At 44.1% G+C, this 16,694-nt stretch overlaps 1 protein-coding gene across 8 annotated transcripts in view; it reads left to right on the top strand.

The window, feature by feature from the left end:
- The window catches only part of LOC121084062 (cystathionine beta-synthase-like protein), a 35,650-nt gene that overhangs the window by 7,008 nt on the left and 11,948 nt on the right, over positions 1 to 16,694 (top strand). For 6 of the 8 annotated variants that reach the window (XR_005826564.1, XR_005826565.1, XM_040585176.1 and 3 more), the window contains 9 exons: positions 5,726 to 5,856; positions 6,906 to 7,114; positions 7,699 to 7,805; positions 8,741 to 8,875; positions 11,447 to 11,526; positions 12,811 to 12,945; positions 13,499 to 13,568; positions 15,155 to 15,246; positions 16,136 to 16,261. Coding sequence is in view for 6 of the 8 variants with exons in the window: in XM_040585176.1 (XP_040441110.1) it covers positions 5,815 to 5,856; positions 6,906 to 7,114; positions 7,699 to 7,805; positions 8,741 to 8,875; positions 11,447 to 11,526; positions 12,811 to 12,945; positions 13,499 to 13,568; positions 15,155 to 15,246; positions 16,136 to 16,261 (996 nt within the window). In the remaining 2 variants the exon portion in view is untranslated. Of the gene's footprint in view, positions 1 to 3,684; positions 3,835 to 5,725; positions 5,857 to 6,905; positions 7,115 to 7,698; positions 7,806 to 8,740; positions 8,876 to 11,446; positions 11,527 to 12,810; positions 12,946 to 13,498; positions 13,569 to 15,154; positions 15,247 to 16,135; positions 16,262 to 16,694 lie in introns of all 8 variants that reach the window. The other 2 variants (XM_040585177.1, XM_040585179.1) reach the window with 2 other exon arrangements.

The following is a 16,694-nucleotide window of genomic DNA, read 5'->3' as shown; positions in this document are numbered from 1 at the left end:
TTTCATACGTTGCCCTTCCCCTCTTGGGAAGGGTCTGAACTTGACTAAAACCTGACGGAGTTACTTCAGTGCTAGCAATGCTGCTGGCACACTACTTGAAAGACAAGCTGTTCTTCTTCTGTTCCTGTTTGATTGTCTGGAGTCTGCGTATCTCTCTAATCCTGAAGCCTTTGACCATGGAGGTTTCTGGAGTGCAGGGCCCTGTTCCAGCAAAGTTGCTTAGACTGTTTACCCTTTCAATGAGTCTGTTTACTGATTTGAGGCATGAGAGCTCTGTGTTCTGCTAAACTTGTGCTGCAGAAAAGAAGGAAAACTTGAGTATGGAGATAGGTGAAATCTGGGGATTTTATGTCTGAGAGGAAAGGACGCTTTCCTCTAAGAAACTGAGACCTGTGCAGAACCTGCTATTTCTTGGCAGGAGAATGGCTGTAGTGAGATCACTACTGATGAATTACAGTTTAGGTGCTAGGTTAGGCCCAGTGCTTGGATTGTTTGGACAAGTCATCCTTTTCTATAGTAGTTGGTGGCTCTTTAGCATCCTATTATGATACTCTGCATGGGAGTTAACCAGCCTGTTTTCCTGAAGCCAGACCAGTACTTCTAAAAATTGTGGTTGGTAGCCAGAATCATGGGGGGGGGGGGGGGGGGGGGACGACACACGTATCCTGGAGCTTGCTTGCTGCTTCAAGTACATCACTAATCTGGCACTAGCAGCATAGCAGGCTGCCAGGATGGCTGGGATGGGCTGGCCTGTGGCTATTGGCAGGTGTCATGCTGTCTGTATATGAGATCCATAGGAACTAGGTAGACATCAGGATTTACCATGATCACGGTTGCACTGTGGATGCCTGCCAAAAGCTCTGTTGGTGTACCGAAAGTGGGTGGCAGCTGGTCTTTCTCACAAAACACGCATCAGCCAAAAAGCTGTCTTCCTGCCCAGGCAGTGGTGACCAGGGGTTCTCTGCCAGCCTTTATAAGAGATCCGTGGTCAAACAAAAGATGTGATGCCTTTCAGGGTGGCACCATAAGGTTGTCAAGCACTGGAACAGGCTGCCCAAGGAAGTAATTGAGTCACCATCCCTGGAGGTATTTAAAAGACGTGTAGATGTGGCACTTAAGGGCATGGTGTAGTGGTGGACTTGGCAGTGCTGCATTAACAGTTGGATTTGGGTCATTTTAAAGGTCTTTTCCAACCTAAATGATTCTATGATTGTATGATACTGGGAAGGGGAGCTGTGCTTCTCCCTGTTCTACAGACCTGCTCAGAAACTGAGAGCAGAGCTGTTAACTCCCTCTTTTTGTCGTGCTGGGCAATTTGCTTAATCTCTGAGCCTCTGTTACTGTACCTGTAATATTGCTCTCCCTGTACTTGGTGGGTTTGGCAGATCAAGAGCATTGTTAAGGCTGTAGTGTTGGTCCATCTTTGTGCACTAAGGAGGAGGAACTAGCAGCAGGGAAAGAGGTAATGAAAGCTTCTGACTGCAGCAGGTAAAAATGCAGATAGGGCATTCTCCAGTCTTTTCTTTTATGCTGTTGAGCTCATTGAAGACATCAGCCCTTGGTCAGAAGACTTACTAGGTGAGTCCAGACAGGGTTGGAGTGAACTCAGGAAATGGAGATGTCAGAAGACAGCTGCCGTAGGGCTGCACGCACAGCTTCCCTTCTGTGGGTGGAAGGCAGACTGAACACTTTCATGTTTTCACTGGCTGATCTGCTTTGCTGTTGAAGTTTTAATATCATTGCAATGTTACAAAGATGGGGGCATTAAAGAACTACCCATTTCCTTTTGGGAAGGTTATGAGTATGCCAGTCTGGCCTTGAAAGAACGAGTGATCATTGAGGGGACGCGCATGTGCTCATCTGTTCCGTAGAAGAAAATGGAAATGAGACTTTCGTTTCTTAAAGGATCTCTTGCTAGAGCCACAGTATTGTTAACTCATACTCCAGTTACTTCAGGTCATTTGATGTCTCCTGATACAGGAGTGGTGACTGTCTGCTATTGAAGAAGTAGCAAGGGGACACACACCTACCCCAAACCCAGATGGCTGTCGGTCTCCTGAATCACTTACAGCTGTGGTGTTTCCAAACAGCTTCCAAAGACTGGATGGGTACTGCTGCATCTGGTAACCTGTAAAGATCCTAAAGCTCTCTAAGACCCTGTGTATTCTCAGAGTGAGCAGGACAGCTGGTTTGTGGTAGTTTACTTGTTCACAGAGTAAAGTACCTGATTAACATCAAAATTTTCCATTCTCGGGCTGCAGCATAATGGTATCCTGTATCTCAGCTCTTGCTGAGTAGTCAGCCCTTGGGGCATCTCTCTCTGATCCACCTCACACCTGCCTTTTAGCTTCATTTCTGCTTCAGACAAGACTCAAGTTAATTAGATTCTTGCATGCATGATACTCTTTAAATATCTACATGAGTGCTGACACATACTGTAAACGGCCTTAGAAACTGTAGCTTCTAACATATCTATGGAGTGAGTTCAGCTCAGGCTGTCTGGGGATTAATTTCACTCACTGGCCTTCAATCCTGTTCTGTAGGAGTTGAGAAATAGTTTAGGTCTTGGGTTCCCTGTGGAGGTTGATCTAGAGATGTGAGCCTTGCCTGTGAGGCTTTCTGGATCTCGTACCTCTGTCTGTGTCCCAGTCCCCTTTGTGTCTTAGGTTTAAGTGACTTGTAAATTGTTTCTGAATTTTCTGCCTCGTGCTCTGCAAGTATAATGACAGAAGTTAGGATTTTCTAGTTAGACTCTACCCACACCCCCAGCTAGTTATGGGAGCGTTTCCTTTTACAGCAAACATGCATTCAAGCTACCAGAATTCCTTTCTTGAAGATGGGCAACTCTTCCTATTACTTATCTCCCTCAGACTCTTCCGAGCAGTGTTCAGTTGCAGTTAGAGAAGCAGAGCTGCCATTCTCCTGTCCTGTCTCCCTAGCCTGCATTCCTAGAAGAAAGACTTGAGAATGGGGTCAGGTTGGCAAAGAAGTTGCTGTCATCCTCTGTTTTGGTCATTTTCTGCTCACCCCCTTTCCTTTGTTCCCCAGAGATCTTGCCAGTAGAAAGATGCGCCTGATTTGGGCTTGTAGGTGGGATCATGGGGGTGTCCTAAACTGACCACCTCTGCCCCCTATTTTGCTGAAGATGCATGATCTAGGGCTGTAAGCATTGGTTGGATGTTCTGGGTGGTGTGTCAGGAAGATAATCAGTATCACTGAAGGAGCTTGTAGATCTGAGGTGTTTCTGTTGGTTCTGAACATGACAAGTCACTTGTAGGCCCTTGACCTGTTTCTTAGGTATAACTGTAAGACATCACAGCTGCTTTTATGTCTCTGTTGAGTGTGTAGTAAGAATTGCCATTGGAGGACAACCAAGTCCATCCTAGGATTTTGTCCTTCTTCAAAACGCTAAGATATTAGGTTGACCATAGCTGGGACTGATTCTCTACTACTAACATGATTAGAATTTGACTGTATATATGCATATCTATTTACTTTAGGCTGGGTGGGTATGGGGTTGTGTAAAATAATGCCTAACAAGATGATTTGAAGGGACTTATTGAACTGGAGCTTGTGTTCCTTCCAATGAGAGATGTTGCTTAAGGTTAGTATTTGGCAACAGGATTTTTGTTGGCAGTGCTTGTGATTTAGCTTTTTTCTTTCTCTCTCCTTGTTTTTGTTCAGAGTTCTAGCCCCATTATCGAAGACTTGATCAAACAGCAGAGTATTGCCATTCTAAACACATGGGAGAACCTCACAGCTTAATTGAAGGCAATAAGTACAGCTTTTCCTCAGTTTCTGCTCTTTCTAGTTCAAGAGGTGATGGGTGTTGCTGTAAGTGCATTGGTAGATTTCTTTTGCCTTACAGTGGAGGAAGTGAGATTGTCTTGCCCAATTTAGAGGGAATCTTCCAAAAAGCAGCTTTCAGAGAGCCACATTAATTTCTTTCCTGCTGTTAATACAAAGAACAAGTACTTATTTTTTTTTAACCTCTGAAACTTATTGCCAAAAATTTTTCTCCTGTTCTCCTCAATTTTAGCACCTTCCTGAAGAACACTGAGAATTGATGATTTAAAGCTTTTGAACTCCTGTTCTATGAGAGCCTAGCAGCTGAACAAAACCTGTTTCCTGTTTATAGCCCCTTGCTGCTTTCTTTCTGCGTGCTGAAATGGTTTAATCTTTTGGCAGCAAGGCACTTTTATTAGATGGACATTGTAAATATTGTCAGTTTCCTGTGAGCAGAGGCAGTTGGTGTCTATGTCCAGTATTGCCTGCCAGCTGTCTGAAGGAGCATGTGGATGTGGCTTATGGGAAACCTTGAAACTTCTTCAGTTTTTGGTTTTGTTTTTAAAAAAGTGCTGATACTCTGAACGGCACCTTCCAGAAATAGAAAGAAAGGCTGGGTTTCACTCTGGAACTGGAAGTATGCTAATTTCTAGTAACAAAAACTAGTTGGTGTTAGATTGTATATGTTTATGGAATGTTAGCTTTCTTGGACTGCTGTCTCTCAGTCTAGTCCTGGTCATTAGTCTAGGATGGGATGTAGTCCATCTTGGCTCTTTTGCATGTATTAACCTAAATAAAGTAGAGTCATATCATTTTGGTAGCATGGAAGTCTTTATATCCAGAAGGAGAATTATTTTAAGCCTTAAGTCTGGACAGCTGGTGCTTTCAGAGGCTTTTTTTCCTAAAGGAAGGCAGTTTAAATGCATTAGGCGTTTTCTTTGAAACAGCATGCAAGAAAAGAATTGCTTGCTGTGTGCAAGGCAGTAGTGGTTTGTGGTGCATGTTAGCCTGCAGGATCAAATGTTAAAGTTCACTGATCCTGTGATTCAGATTTTCTTCCAGTGTGTCACCAGACCATTAATTCTGCCTGAACTAAGCTGTATCTGTTCTGTGTGCATTTGTCAGAAGGAGGAGGATGAGGCCAGGGACCCTTTCTGGGCCTAGCACAACTCAGTAGTGGAATGAGCTGAATCTTGCTACAAAATGGTGATAAGAAAAACAAATACTAGGGGGGGAAACCCCAACCAACCCAGATTTTTGTCTCAAGTGGGAAGGAAGCAGGCAGGCTCTATGAACAACTGGCTGGAGTAGGAGAAAAGAACTATGGTTTCAGTTTTATACTTATTTCTGAAACAAAAAGTCTCCTAGACGGCTTCGTTGCTTCCTTGTGGTTGAAGTGTTTGCTGCATATCAAGCATCAGTATAGTTGTGTATGCAACACTAATTCAGTTTGGACTGGAACTTGTGAGATTTTTGTCTCCTCAAGGGTCAAGAGGCTTCTGCAAATGTTCCTGTATAAAGCCTTTTTCCAAGTTGTGTGCAGGGTCTTTTGGTGATGGCACCATGAAGCCCTTTCATCTCAGTGTCTCTAGAAGTATATATCCTGTGAAAACCTGAGTATTTCATACTACTTTGTGTGGCTTTCAAGCTTACAGATTTACAGACAGCACAATAGAGATGTTTTCTGCTTGCTTTATTGGATCTGAGTTGTGGAGGGAAGAACAGATTCAGGAGACCTTCCATTGATCTTGCACAATATCTCTGCCACGTTACTGTTTTTGGTTTTAATCCTGTTTATACAATTCATCTTCACTTTGTTTTGCAGCTTCTTTTTTTACCTGTGATCATGGGATTTGTGTTTTGCCCCTACAAGAGACTGTTTCCTGATAGTTTTGTTTTGTTTTTGTTTTTTTTTTTTCCTAACTTGCACAATCTGCAGTTTTGAAGGCTGTCCCAGTCTCGTGACCCATAGTACTTGGTCTCCTGAAGAAAGTCCAGTCTACTGTGCTGTCACCTTCACCAAAGAGCATGGAGAAATTGATATTAGAAGGGCCTGTTTCTGTGTCTAAGGTACTCATTGGTCTTTGGGGACCAATTTCCTTCTTTCTGTCACCAGAATTTGGGAGAGCCCTATCTGCTTTTAGGGGGATTTCTATTTATTTTTTTTTCTGAAATGCTGTAGAGGTAGGTGCTATTGAAACCAGTGGCCTTTCTGGAAGAATTCTCCATCATGACCACAAGTAGTAATGCAGAGTCTTTTGGTACCATTTCCTAATTAGCCAGCAAGTAGTCTTACTCTGTTGTTCTGCTTGGAATGGGGAGGTTTCATTTCAGAGAGAAGTTTTTTGGGGGTGTGTGGGTGTCTCCCATGAGACTAGCCCTGTATTCTTTATATTTATGGAGGCTAGTTATAATAAGCACATGCTTCAGTATGTTTTAAATTATCTTTGTGTAGGGCACTGTATTGAGTCTTTGCACTCAGCATTGCAATGCAAGGTTCTTACCTTGGTGATAAGGATTTAGCAAATCAAAATTACGTTGAACTGCTTTCCCATCTTCACAGTACTACGGAAACATCAACTGACTGTTAAAACATCCATGTGTTGTGACCTTTTTCATATAAAGGGGAAAAAAAAGACTGGGACATTTGAGGATGGGATTCATTTAACAGAGAGAGGCTATGCTTTCTCTTGTAACACCTGGGTCTCTTGTAGTCAGTGGCAGAACCTGTTCTTGGGTGTTAAAAGCTACTTGTTGCAATTGCAGCTTTTAGCTTATGGGCAATACTGCTTTCCTGAAAATTGCCACCAGGGTAGTTGGTGTTCATCTTCCCTCAGAAAAACTGTGTGCTGAAACTGTAGACTGGAAATAGACACACATATCTATTTATCCCTTCACCAACATGTCTCTGTCCCTTATTCTCCATAAGAGAATAAGGGCTCTTTATTAGTAACATGGTTTTTAGCTGTTTTACCGGGGAGCAGTGACATGAATGGCTGATGCAGTGCAGAACTTGAGTGTCAAAAGATGGTCTGATCCTGTTAGAGGGGCATACAAAGCACACTGTCTCTCCCTGCCACCTTTTTTCCTTTTTTTCTTTTCTTTCCCCCTCTCCCAAGGATGGAATGCCTACACTTCCTTCCCAGAAACCAGATATGAACTCATGCCCTCATGCACCTGGCAAATATTTTCTCCCTGGTGGGGTGGACAATGAGAACTGCAAGGGTAATGAAAAAGAAAGGGAGTGGATCCGTCCTGATACACCTAGCAGATGCACATGGAAGCTTGGGAAACCCCTCTCTGCCTCCCCTCATCGTCATACCACTCTGTAAGTATTTCTTTTATTTGCTGATTTTAAGTACAGTACTAATCCAGGTTTCCTCAGAGCCATGTAGATTTAACAAAAGATGACCAATCTAAATTGATGCTGTAGATGTGCTGATGGTTCTTAGTTTCCACGCATAAGCAAAGCTAAGAATCCAGATTAAACATGCGGGGGCCTTGCACCAAAAATGTGAAACTACATGGCTGGAACTAAGTTCATGTAACCTGGCAAGCAGTTCCCTGACTAGATGAAAGATTACACTATTAATGCTTTTTGCTTGCAAAATAGCTGACTTTTAGCAGTGCTAAGCTACTTCACGTCAGAAGGAAGTGCAGAACACTTAATTCTTGCCTCAGTCTTTGGGTTGATATCTGATTAATCCTTGTTTTGGATCAAGGACTTGATGTTTTGTGAATTTGTATCTGATGTGCATTCTTTTAGCCTGATTACTTTAAAATATTTTAGCCTGATAAAGGGGAGGGAGAAAGCTGATTGAATTAAAAAGCATCAGAAGTACTGTGTTGCTTTTGTATGACCTGCCTGTGCCCCTTCTGTCAATACATTGACTTTGTTTGTATGTGTACCAGGCCAGAGCCTCTGAAAATCCTGCCAAGCATCCTGGATAAAGTTGGCAATACACCTTTGGTGCGAATCAACAAGATTGGGAAGCAGTATGGGCTGAAGTGTGAACTCTGTGAGTACTGCTGCAGGAAGAAAATTGAAATAAGAAAACACTTGTTTCAGAAACTTGGGTAGTCCTGGTTAGTAGTATCATGTAACCTGGTTGTAGGAGTGCAGGTGCCCTGCAGAAAATGGTGAGGAAAAGTTCCTCTCTTTCTTTAGCAGATTTCCAGTTTTTTAGAATTTAGTCATCTAAAACATCTTTCAATTTTTACTTCCTGAGCATATTTCCTACCACTTCTCTGTTTTTGTAGAAAAAGTAAAACTTTTTTCATAGAAAATATTTTTAAAACTTAAAAGTTTACATAATTTTTTTGACTGCTTCTCACATTCAGGGTATTCATCGGTGTGTGTAAAATGCAGATCCGCAGTTACCACTAGAGACCACTGAAAATGATTAATTGTAATCAGTGAATTTTGTTTGTTTTAAACCCAACCATACTGGAGATATCTGGAGGCTCTGATCAGAGTCCTGAAAGTTGATGTTTTAGCACCACTGAAGGGATTAATGCTGGGAGTACTGAAATAAAAGCATAGGCTGAACAAGGGGGAGAAACTTCCAGTTTGATCAGAAACTCTTTGGCTGGAGAATGTAGCAGGGAAGAGGCAAGACATGTTGGTAAATTCTTTCCCCTCATGCTCTTGCACTGGAAGAGTCCTGGGGCTTTTTATCTGAATGACTGGGCTTTAATGAAGAGGAAAGATGGAGGGAGAGGTAACATTTTGAGGAGATGGATAGAGTATGGCTTCTGTTGCTATGTTATTGTGATCTGTAATAGTGGAGATTGTTGTGAGCTGAATACCCATCTCTGGTGTTGTAAAATAGGGAGGTGAATTGGGAAGACACTTTAATAGAGTTGCTCTTGCAGATACATTAGCAAATACGCTAGCAGCCTGTTTGGCAAATGACTGCTCTTTAAGAATACTGCTTGGTTTCTTTGTTTGCAGTGGCAAAATGTGAGTTCTTCAATGCTGGAGGCAGTGTGAAGGACCGCATCAGCCTGAGGATGGTAGAGGATGCTGAGAAGGCTGGGATCTTGAAGCCTGGGGACACAATTATAGAGCCAACTTCTGGCAACACAGGTAGGGGATGGGAAGACCCTAGCAAAGTGTGGGAGGAAAATGCTGTGGTGGTTTTCCTGGAAGAGGCAGTCTTGAGACTGGAGCATGGAGGCTGCCTATGCAAGGAAGAAAGGGGATCTCTTCCTGCCCGCATGGTTTAGGGAGCAGTGCCTCTTCTGCCTCACGCAAGGAACAATTCTACAGTGTCCTATGCCAACCAGAACAGCTGGGGAGGGGGTCTGCTAAATTTGCAGGGGCTCTTTGCTTCAAAAGAGGAGAAGTGTTAGGCCGGTTTCACTAGGATCTTTAGGTCCTATTCAGGAATTAAAGTCTGACTGAAATTATTGGGGTGGGGGGAAAGCCCCAGAAGACTGGTGTGAATCTGGATCTTCCCCTTCTGTTTGGGAAGTCCCATGGTCCCTCTGTCAGGTGAGGTGGGCCTGGTTTGAGAAACAGCCTTTCCCATGTTGGTGCAGTTGAGATGGGAGATGAGCTGCATCCCTACAGCACTCTGCTGACATAGCCTTTGCACACCTAGATTTTTGACAGACTCCACTTGAGCCAGCATCTCTTCCTTGAAGGGCTGAAGAAAGGAACAGTCCTGCTAGTCAGGGGCCAGGGCAGAGCACCTGATGATCTGAGCAGACTAGAGTTGACTCTGGGCTCCTCTGTCAGAGCTGTTGTACTTCTGTTAAGCTGCTCTACTGGTGGGGAGTAAACATACCTGGAATGCTCCCCCTTGAGCTAGCTAAATATAAAATATACTGCCACCTCTGAGGAGGTTCCTGAGCTGAGCTAGAAGCTACTCTGCTGCCTGATGTATTCTGCAGAGATGTCTTGTCCTGTTCTTTAACTCTTTCCTGGGCATTTATCTGCTGTTGCTGTGTGATAGATGCAGGCCAGGCAGATCTTCTGTTCTTCTGATCCCGTCTAGCCTTGTTTAATGGAGGGGCTGCGATTATAAGGTGATCTGTGACCAGTTCCCCTGCTTTCAGCAGAAAACTGGGAAGTTTTATCTGTTGCCGTTTGCTCAGCAGCTGCTCTGTGTGTGTGGGGGCAACTGAAGCCCTTGTGACTGTGGCTATGCCTCTTGTGTGAACAGTGGCATGTAGTGGAAAATTGCATTGTATTCCTCCAGTATATGAAGTCATACTATGACATCCTGCTTTCTGGGTCAGCATCTGATAAATGATCCTCCTTGCCACAGAGTCCGAAAGATAGAAAGAAGGCAGAACCGAAGGAGATACGGGACAATTAATTCAGAAAGATGTCTTTCTCCACGTAAAAGCAAAGACCAGGGCAGACAGTAACCTGAGAGAATTGCTGAGTGTGTTAAATTGAGAGCTAATGTGTTACATTTTTGTCCTCTCTGCATCCCGCTTCTCCCTCAGCAAACACCCTGTTTTGATGTTTGATGTGTTTCCAGGTTAGCAGCAGTAAGTACAAAGTGTTAAGAGTTCAGGTCTCAAAATGCTTTCTTTATCACAGACCATAAGGGAGAGTGCTGGATGGCTTCCCTTCAGCCTTTGGCCTTAGTGAGGCCTTTGTTGTCATCTTTGGGTTTTTATTTATTATTATTTTAGTTGGGCATCCTGTTTATTGGTAGTACTGGGAAAAGTTTTTGTTGCCCCCCCAATGCTTAAATACTACTTGAATTACCTGAGGTATGAGCTATGCTTTTCTTACAGAAACAGTTAAAGATATTTTTTTTTAATTTTTTTTTCCTACCCCTACACAATCCAGCACCATGTAGAAACAGCCAACTTTGAACAAGCAAGTGTCTGTATAGGGTAAACTGCCTGTGAGGCATTGTTATGGGCATGTGCTGGTACTGTGCCTGGTACCCAAAACAGCAGGGGAGCTGCCATGCAGTCTGACCTCAGGCACTAACTTGATCTGTTTAGCTTATCCAGCAGAGAAGTGATTTGATAATAGGTGAAAGCTTCTCTTCTATAGGGAAGGCACTTCTGAGCTTAACTCCTCAGGCGGGCAGACAGTGATGAGCTGGAAGGCAGAAACTGGGCTGGAGGTACAGATTTTTAATGTAGAAATGAGGTGTCTGTCTCTAACAGTCAAGGTATTTCACTGTGGTAGCAAGGTGACATAGTGCATTAGAACCTCAATCGCAAACATCTTCTAAAATCAGCCTTTTTGGAAAGGGCTTAGTTTCAGCATATTAAAAAGCAGGGCTTTAATGCAGAAGTGAGTCAACAGAGGATGTAAAGCTCTTCTGACAGTATCAAAATGATTGCTGTAGTCTTGTTCCTTTCCCAAATTACTACTTTTAAAATGAAGCGGGTGGGACAGGAGGAAGGTTGATGTGCGTGTGGTAAAGGTAGCAGTTGGCACATGCTATGTTTCCCCACCCTTGGCTAAACTTGGTTAGCTGTGATTCTCGAAGAACTGGCAGCATCTGTAAATGCAGTTCTCCCCAGTAGCCAGAAATGTTCCCTTTGCCACCCCTTTAGAGACACTCTACTGAAGCCTCTGGTGAAAAGCTGATTAAAGCCAAGGCATGCCAAAGCTAGCATTGTGGGTTTTGTTCTTTGTTGCTGCTCACTGTATGCTCTACATGCCTTTGCTTGCTTCCAGGAATTGGGTTGGCCTTGGCTGCAGCAGTGAAGGGTTACCGCTGTATCATCGTGATGCCAGAGAAAATGAGCATGGAGAAGGTCAGATCTGCTTTTATTTTCCAGAATTTACAAATGAGCATGTTCACACTTGCAGAGCTCCTGGTGCAGATGAGTGCTGTGGCTTTAGGAATGAAGGTGGTAGGCTCTTGGTCTCCAAGTCATTGGCCAGGCAGATCTGTGCTGAGGGGCTGTTGCCAGTGCCCAGAGAAATTTGGGCTGGCTAGACATGGGCAGAAGAGGTCTTCAAGGCCCATCCCCACAGCATTCACTTGGAAAACTGTCATAACTGTTTTAAATACAAGTGTCAAGGGAACTTGAGGTTCAACTAGCATATTGAAGTGACTGCCTGTCCATCACTGAGCAGAGGAGGACAAAGGAAGGCGAAGCTGAAGCTTTGAATATCCTGTTCTGCACTGGGCTGAGCAAGGCTGTGAGGGAGCCTGCTGAGCTGCTTGAGTTACGCTGGGGAGTACTGGCAAGGATCTGAGTTGTGTCACCACAACACAGGAGAAGGAAAAGCCACCTGGGTAATATCCACTTACCTTCACTGCGGAAAGCACAAAACATCTAGGTCTAGAGCAAGCCCTGCCCTGTGGTGCCGTACCTCCAGCCAAAAGAAGAGATCCCCTCTTTGTTTCACAAAGGCAACAAATAGCTGTCAGCAAAACTGCTTACTCCAGTTCAAACTCTTCAGTGTGCCAGCTGAAAGGCAGTGGCACAAATAAAACCCATGTCCTCTGAAGGCCTATACCCGTTGTTTGCTGTAGCCTCTTGTGGAGGAAGAGGAACTGCATGGCCATTGCCATGTGCCACACAGCACCAAAGGCCTCCCCCTCCCCTTTGAAGACAGGCTTTGCCTTAGCTCAGTGTCAAACTTTCTTGCCCTTGTAGCAGTTGAATGGTGCATAGGGCCTCGGTGGATCTCTTTTGCTGCCTGTGTCCACAGGAGGTGGTAAACATACATAATTTGCACTTAAACATAAAACAGTGCTCTATAGCACTGTTGGAGCACAGAACATACGTGACTGGTGTGAGAAGAGATGGTGTTTTGCCTGAATGAGGTTTCTTAGTGTAGTAATAGTTCCTGGAAGCCTAGAATAGAAACTGGAATTTGAGTCTAGCTCCCAAGTAAAACTCAGTTAAGACCACATGTCATTAGGGATTTGGGTCAGTGATGATGTGAGGCTGGGGTTTTGGAGAACCATCAAGGAGGCTATTGCAGACCAGGTAAAAGTGAAGACTTTTTCATTTCCCTGCATCCCAATGAAGTCTCTGTGCTGGCAGTGCGTTTTGGGGTTTTGTGACCAACTTTATTTGCTGCAGGTGGATGTTCTGAGAGCTCTGGGTGCTGAGATCGTGAGGACACCAACTACTGCCAGATTTGATTCTCCTGAATCTCATGTGGGAGTAGCATGGAGACTGAAAAATGAAATCCCCAATGCACACATATTAGACCAGGTAAGAGCCAAGGTGTCAGAGGTGCAGGCGTAGCATGAGAAGAGGTACTGCAGCCTTGTTCCTTAGTGTCTTTGATTGACTGTTCAACACCCTAGATGTGTCTCTGGAGGAAAAGTTGTCCCAGGTGTGGAACTGTAGTTGAGTGATCACCTGCTGTAGGGTCGCAAGTTTTTGTAGTCACTAGACGGCAGCAACGAGCCTGTTTGCAGCAACTGCAGCACGTGGGTGGCTTTTTCCACTGAGTTGGCACTCCTGGGTGGAAGACTGAGTACAAGGGTCATGTCCCTGAAAGAAACTGTCCCACAGACAGGACTGATTTTTGGCATTGGAGGGTGATGACGCCTTAGAACCACTCTTACAACCTTCCTAAGTGACCTGATTGATGTTCCGTTGGGCATTCTGCCTAGGTCCATGTAATAGATAAGGAAACAGTCTGAAAAGAGCATATGTAGCTGTCGTGGGGCTTGGAGAATGTTTGTCATGTTCTTGAAATGCCTTACAATGTGAATTTTGTCTTTCTGGTCTACTTAATGGCTATTCTGTCTCAACATAGTACCGTAATGCCAGCAACCCCCTGACGCACTATGACACCACAGCTGAGGAGATCCTGCAGCAATGTGACGGTAAGTTTGCTCTACTGCTAACCCCCCCTTCAGTGAGTCCCTAGTAGTCTCTTATTTTAGTACTTTGAGAATGGGGCCTGAGGTAAATGAGAAACACATGGATTTTGATGCAGCAAATCCCATACGTATGCTGTGTGTTGTGTCATTAGAGAATTACCTTATTTCAGTAGTTGTAGTAATGGTTTTTCTTTCCATTAAAGAAGGATGCTTTAGTTTTTAGACTTCTCTGCTTTTGATCAGATGGAAAAAGCAGTGATGCTTGTTAGCTTTTTTTAAAAAAAGCCATAGGTAAATGGCATGGAAGAATAGGGTCACTTTTCTCTGATCACAAGTATAGAACTAGGTATTCTTACATTCTCAGAACAAATACTCCAATACACTGGCAGCTTCTTCACTCAGGAGTCCTCAGGAGTACAAACTGCTCTGTGTTGCAATTGTCACTAGTAAGACGTTTTCACTCTGCAGGGTTTGCTTCAATATTAGCTGTAGGCAGCTGAGTTGGAGTACCAGAAGTGGCTGAGCTGTGGCAGCAGAGAGTTTTAGCTGGGCTAACTCACCCAGCTGGAGCTGGCTTCAGAGCTGTTGGAGGCATTCAGTGGGATGTGGCAGCCTAAGGCATTTGCCACTGGTGGTAGGAGGAAGTCGGGAAACTACTGACCTGCCTTATTAAAACAGAAGTTTGTAGTGGGACCCTCTAATAAGAAAATCAGCTATTGAATTCCTTCTTATTGAGGTAAGGTGAAGGGTTCCCCTCCTCCTCCCCCTGCAAAAGTAGCTCTAGCTGTTCACAGGATTTGGCTCGTCTTTCTGTGGGAAACTTTATTTAGGTTTGAGTTAAAATAAGAATACTTTAACAAGCTGCCATCCTGTAAGCTGAGAATCTAGATGAGTTCTAGCTTCAGGCTTCTTGTTTGTATTTACTTTGTCTTATAGGCCAGGCAATATTCAGTTACCCCGGCTTGGTGAGGTGTTAGCTATTCTTTTGACTGGTAAGCATTTGCTTTTGTGAATCAGTGACCTTTTAAAAATCTTTTTAATTAACAATGCTGTCAGGTGGATGCACCAGGGAAACTGTAAGTGGTGACAGAAGGATGAACTATCGCACCTGCACTCACTCTGAGTGCTTGTGACCCAAAACAGTCTTTTTCACATGAAAATGAGAGAGTAGCTGTGCTAAGTTTTCTCAATGGATGCCTATCCCATGCTCTTGGCATTCATTTAGTAAATTAACTAATATAATTGGCTGCTCATTTTAAGTTAGAGAATGAATTAGTCTGTAACAGGAAACTGCAGGTGTCAGCAATATGGGCAGCCTCCAGCTGTGTCCAAAGTACCACAAATTGGTGCCTTGCCAGGCTACTGGATAGACATTTCAAAACCATTGTTGAAGTAAATGAGGATTGAGCAAGGTGGTCTCAAGGTAAGTCTTGTAACAGCTCTTGGGTAGTGAAGAGCCTAATCTTACCCTTTTCTGCCACTTCCAGCCTTTTTGTTGAAGAAAGGCCATACTTAAGTGTAAGTGGGTTTTTAATCCATCTTTAGGGGGGAGATTTCACAGCTTCCTTCTATCCCTTACCCTTAAACAGGAAAAATAGACATGCTGGTGGCTGCGGCTGGCACTGGAGGTACTATCACCGGCATCTCCAGAAAGCTAAAGGAAAAGTGTCCAGGTTGCAAAGTAAGTGGCAAGCCTAAAGCATTTCTCTTTAGCAGGGTGAACCTCAAACTGCTCCACTTGGCACATCCCATTCCTTGCAAGCGTGTCCTGTTTCTCTATGGGAAGCTCTTGGATGTTCTCAGTTAGAAGGTAGTTCTGAGCAGCAAAGGTTTTCAGACTGAAGCCATCGTGCTTTGCTCCCACTGGTGACCAGAGTTCAGGTTTGGCTCAGCAAATGAAAACTGGCCCTCAAGTCCCTTCAAGGGATGTCTGAGAAACTTCTTTCTCTGATGTGTACTGCAGCCTTGTGTTTCCTCTCTGACTGTGCTTTCACTGATTTTTTTTTTTTTTTTTTTTTTTTGAGCTGCTGAGGTTTTACTCCGTGAAAATTCTCTCTGCACACACCAACCTGTGTGCCTACCAGTGTGCTGTGTTAGATTTCCTCACAGAAGCTGGTATCATGTTTCAATTGTGAATATTTTCCTATGTAGTCAGGGAGGGGTAAACAAAATAAAACTTAGCTGCTTACACTTGGTACAAAATGTATTGGCTGTAATGATGCCTGTCATGTGAATGAGGACAATCTTGCCTCACAGAAAGGGGAAACCCTGTGTTCTGTTTAAACCAAGCAAAACCCATATAGGACGGGGGGTGCCCCTCACCTAGTGTCCGCAGCCTGAAGAGACAGAATGGGTTGCCAAGAGGCCCAGAGCAGCAAAGGGGAGTTTGCTCACAGGGGAGTTGAATGTTGCCAGGAAGAAGTGAATAGGAGGCTAGCTTGCTGTTAGCTTGGCTGTATGTGCAGCCAGTGTGACACTAACAGCTGTAATAAGGCCAGCACTCATGAATAAATAGCTGTGTTCTCAAAAGCAGTGTGTTGTGGTAGCCAAAGTGGAAACTGCTTCTCCAGATTATAGGTGTTGATCCTGAAGGCTCCATCCTTGCTGTGCCGGAAGAACTGAACAAGACTGACAAAACAATGTATGAAGTGGAAGGAATTGGATATGATTTTGTCCCCACAGTGTTGGATAGATCTGTAAGTCACACTTCTTGGTTTACTGCTCTTTGCCCTCTGTTGCAATGCAGAAGTGAGGTGAAAGGTGGAAGAAAAACTTGGGGAAGTATTTCTTTGAGCTGAAAGGGGAAGGCTAGCAGACAGAACTGTTCCTGTTCTTTCCATCAGCAAAAGCAGTCCTTGGAAGGCTCCTGCACTGACTACATTTGTTTTACAATGCTAGGTCAAAATGCTGTGAAGAAGGAACTTTCTCCTAGAGCACAGTACTCTGGTTGATTAGTGGGGTCTCACAAAACAAACCAAAATTCAAACCCAACAAAGTACCCCAACCCATCCTGGCCAAAAGTGGTATGACTATGTCCTGAGCAGAACCTGTGTCCCTAGGAAGCCCTCCAAGAGGGGAGGACACTGATGCCCTCTGTTGTAGTCTCACAACAGCCTGTTCTTACACCAA

Source organism: Falco naumanni, chromosome 2 (genome assembly GCF_017639655.2).
Source record: "Falco naumanni isolate bFalNau1 chromosome 2, bFalNau1.pat, whole genome shotgun sequence".
In the NCBI taxonomy this organism is placed as follows: Eukaryota; Metazoa; Chordata; class Aves; order Falconiformes; family Falconidae; genus Falco; species Falco naumanni.
This window is presented reverse-complemented; position numbering and strand designations above follow the sequence as displayed.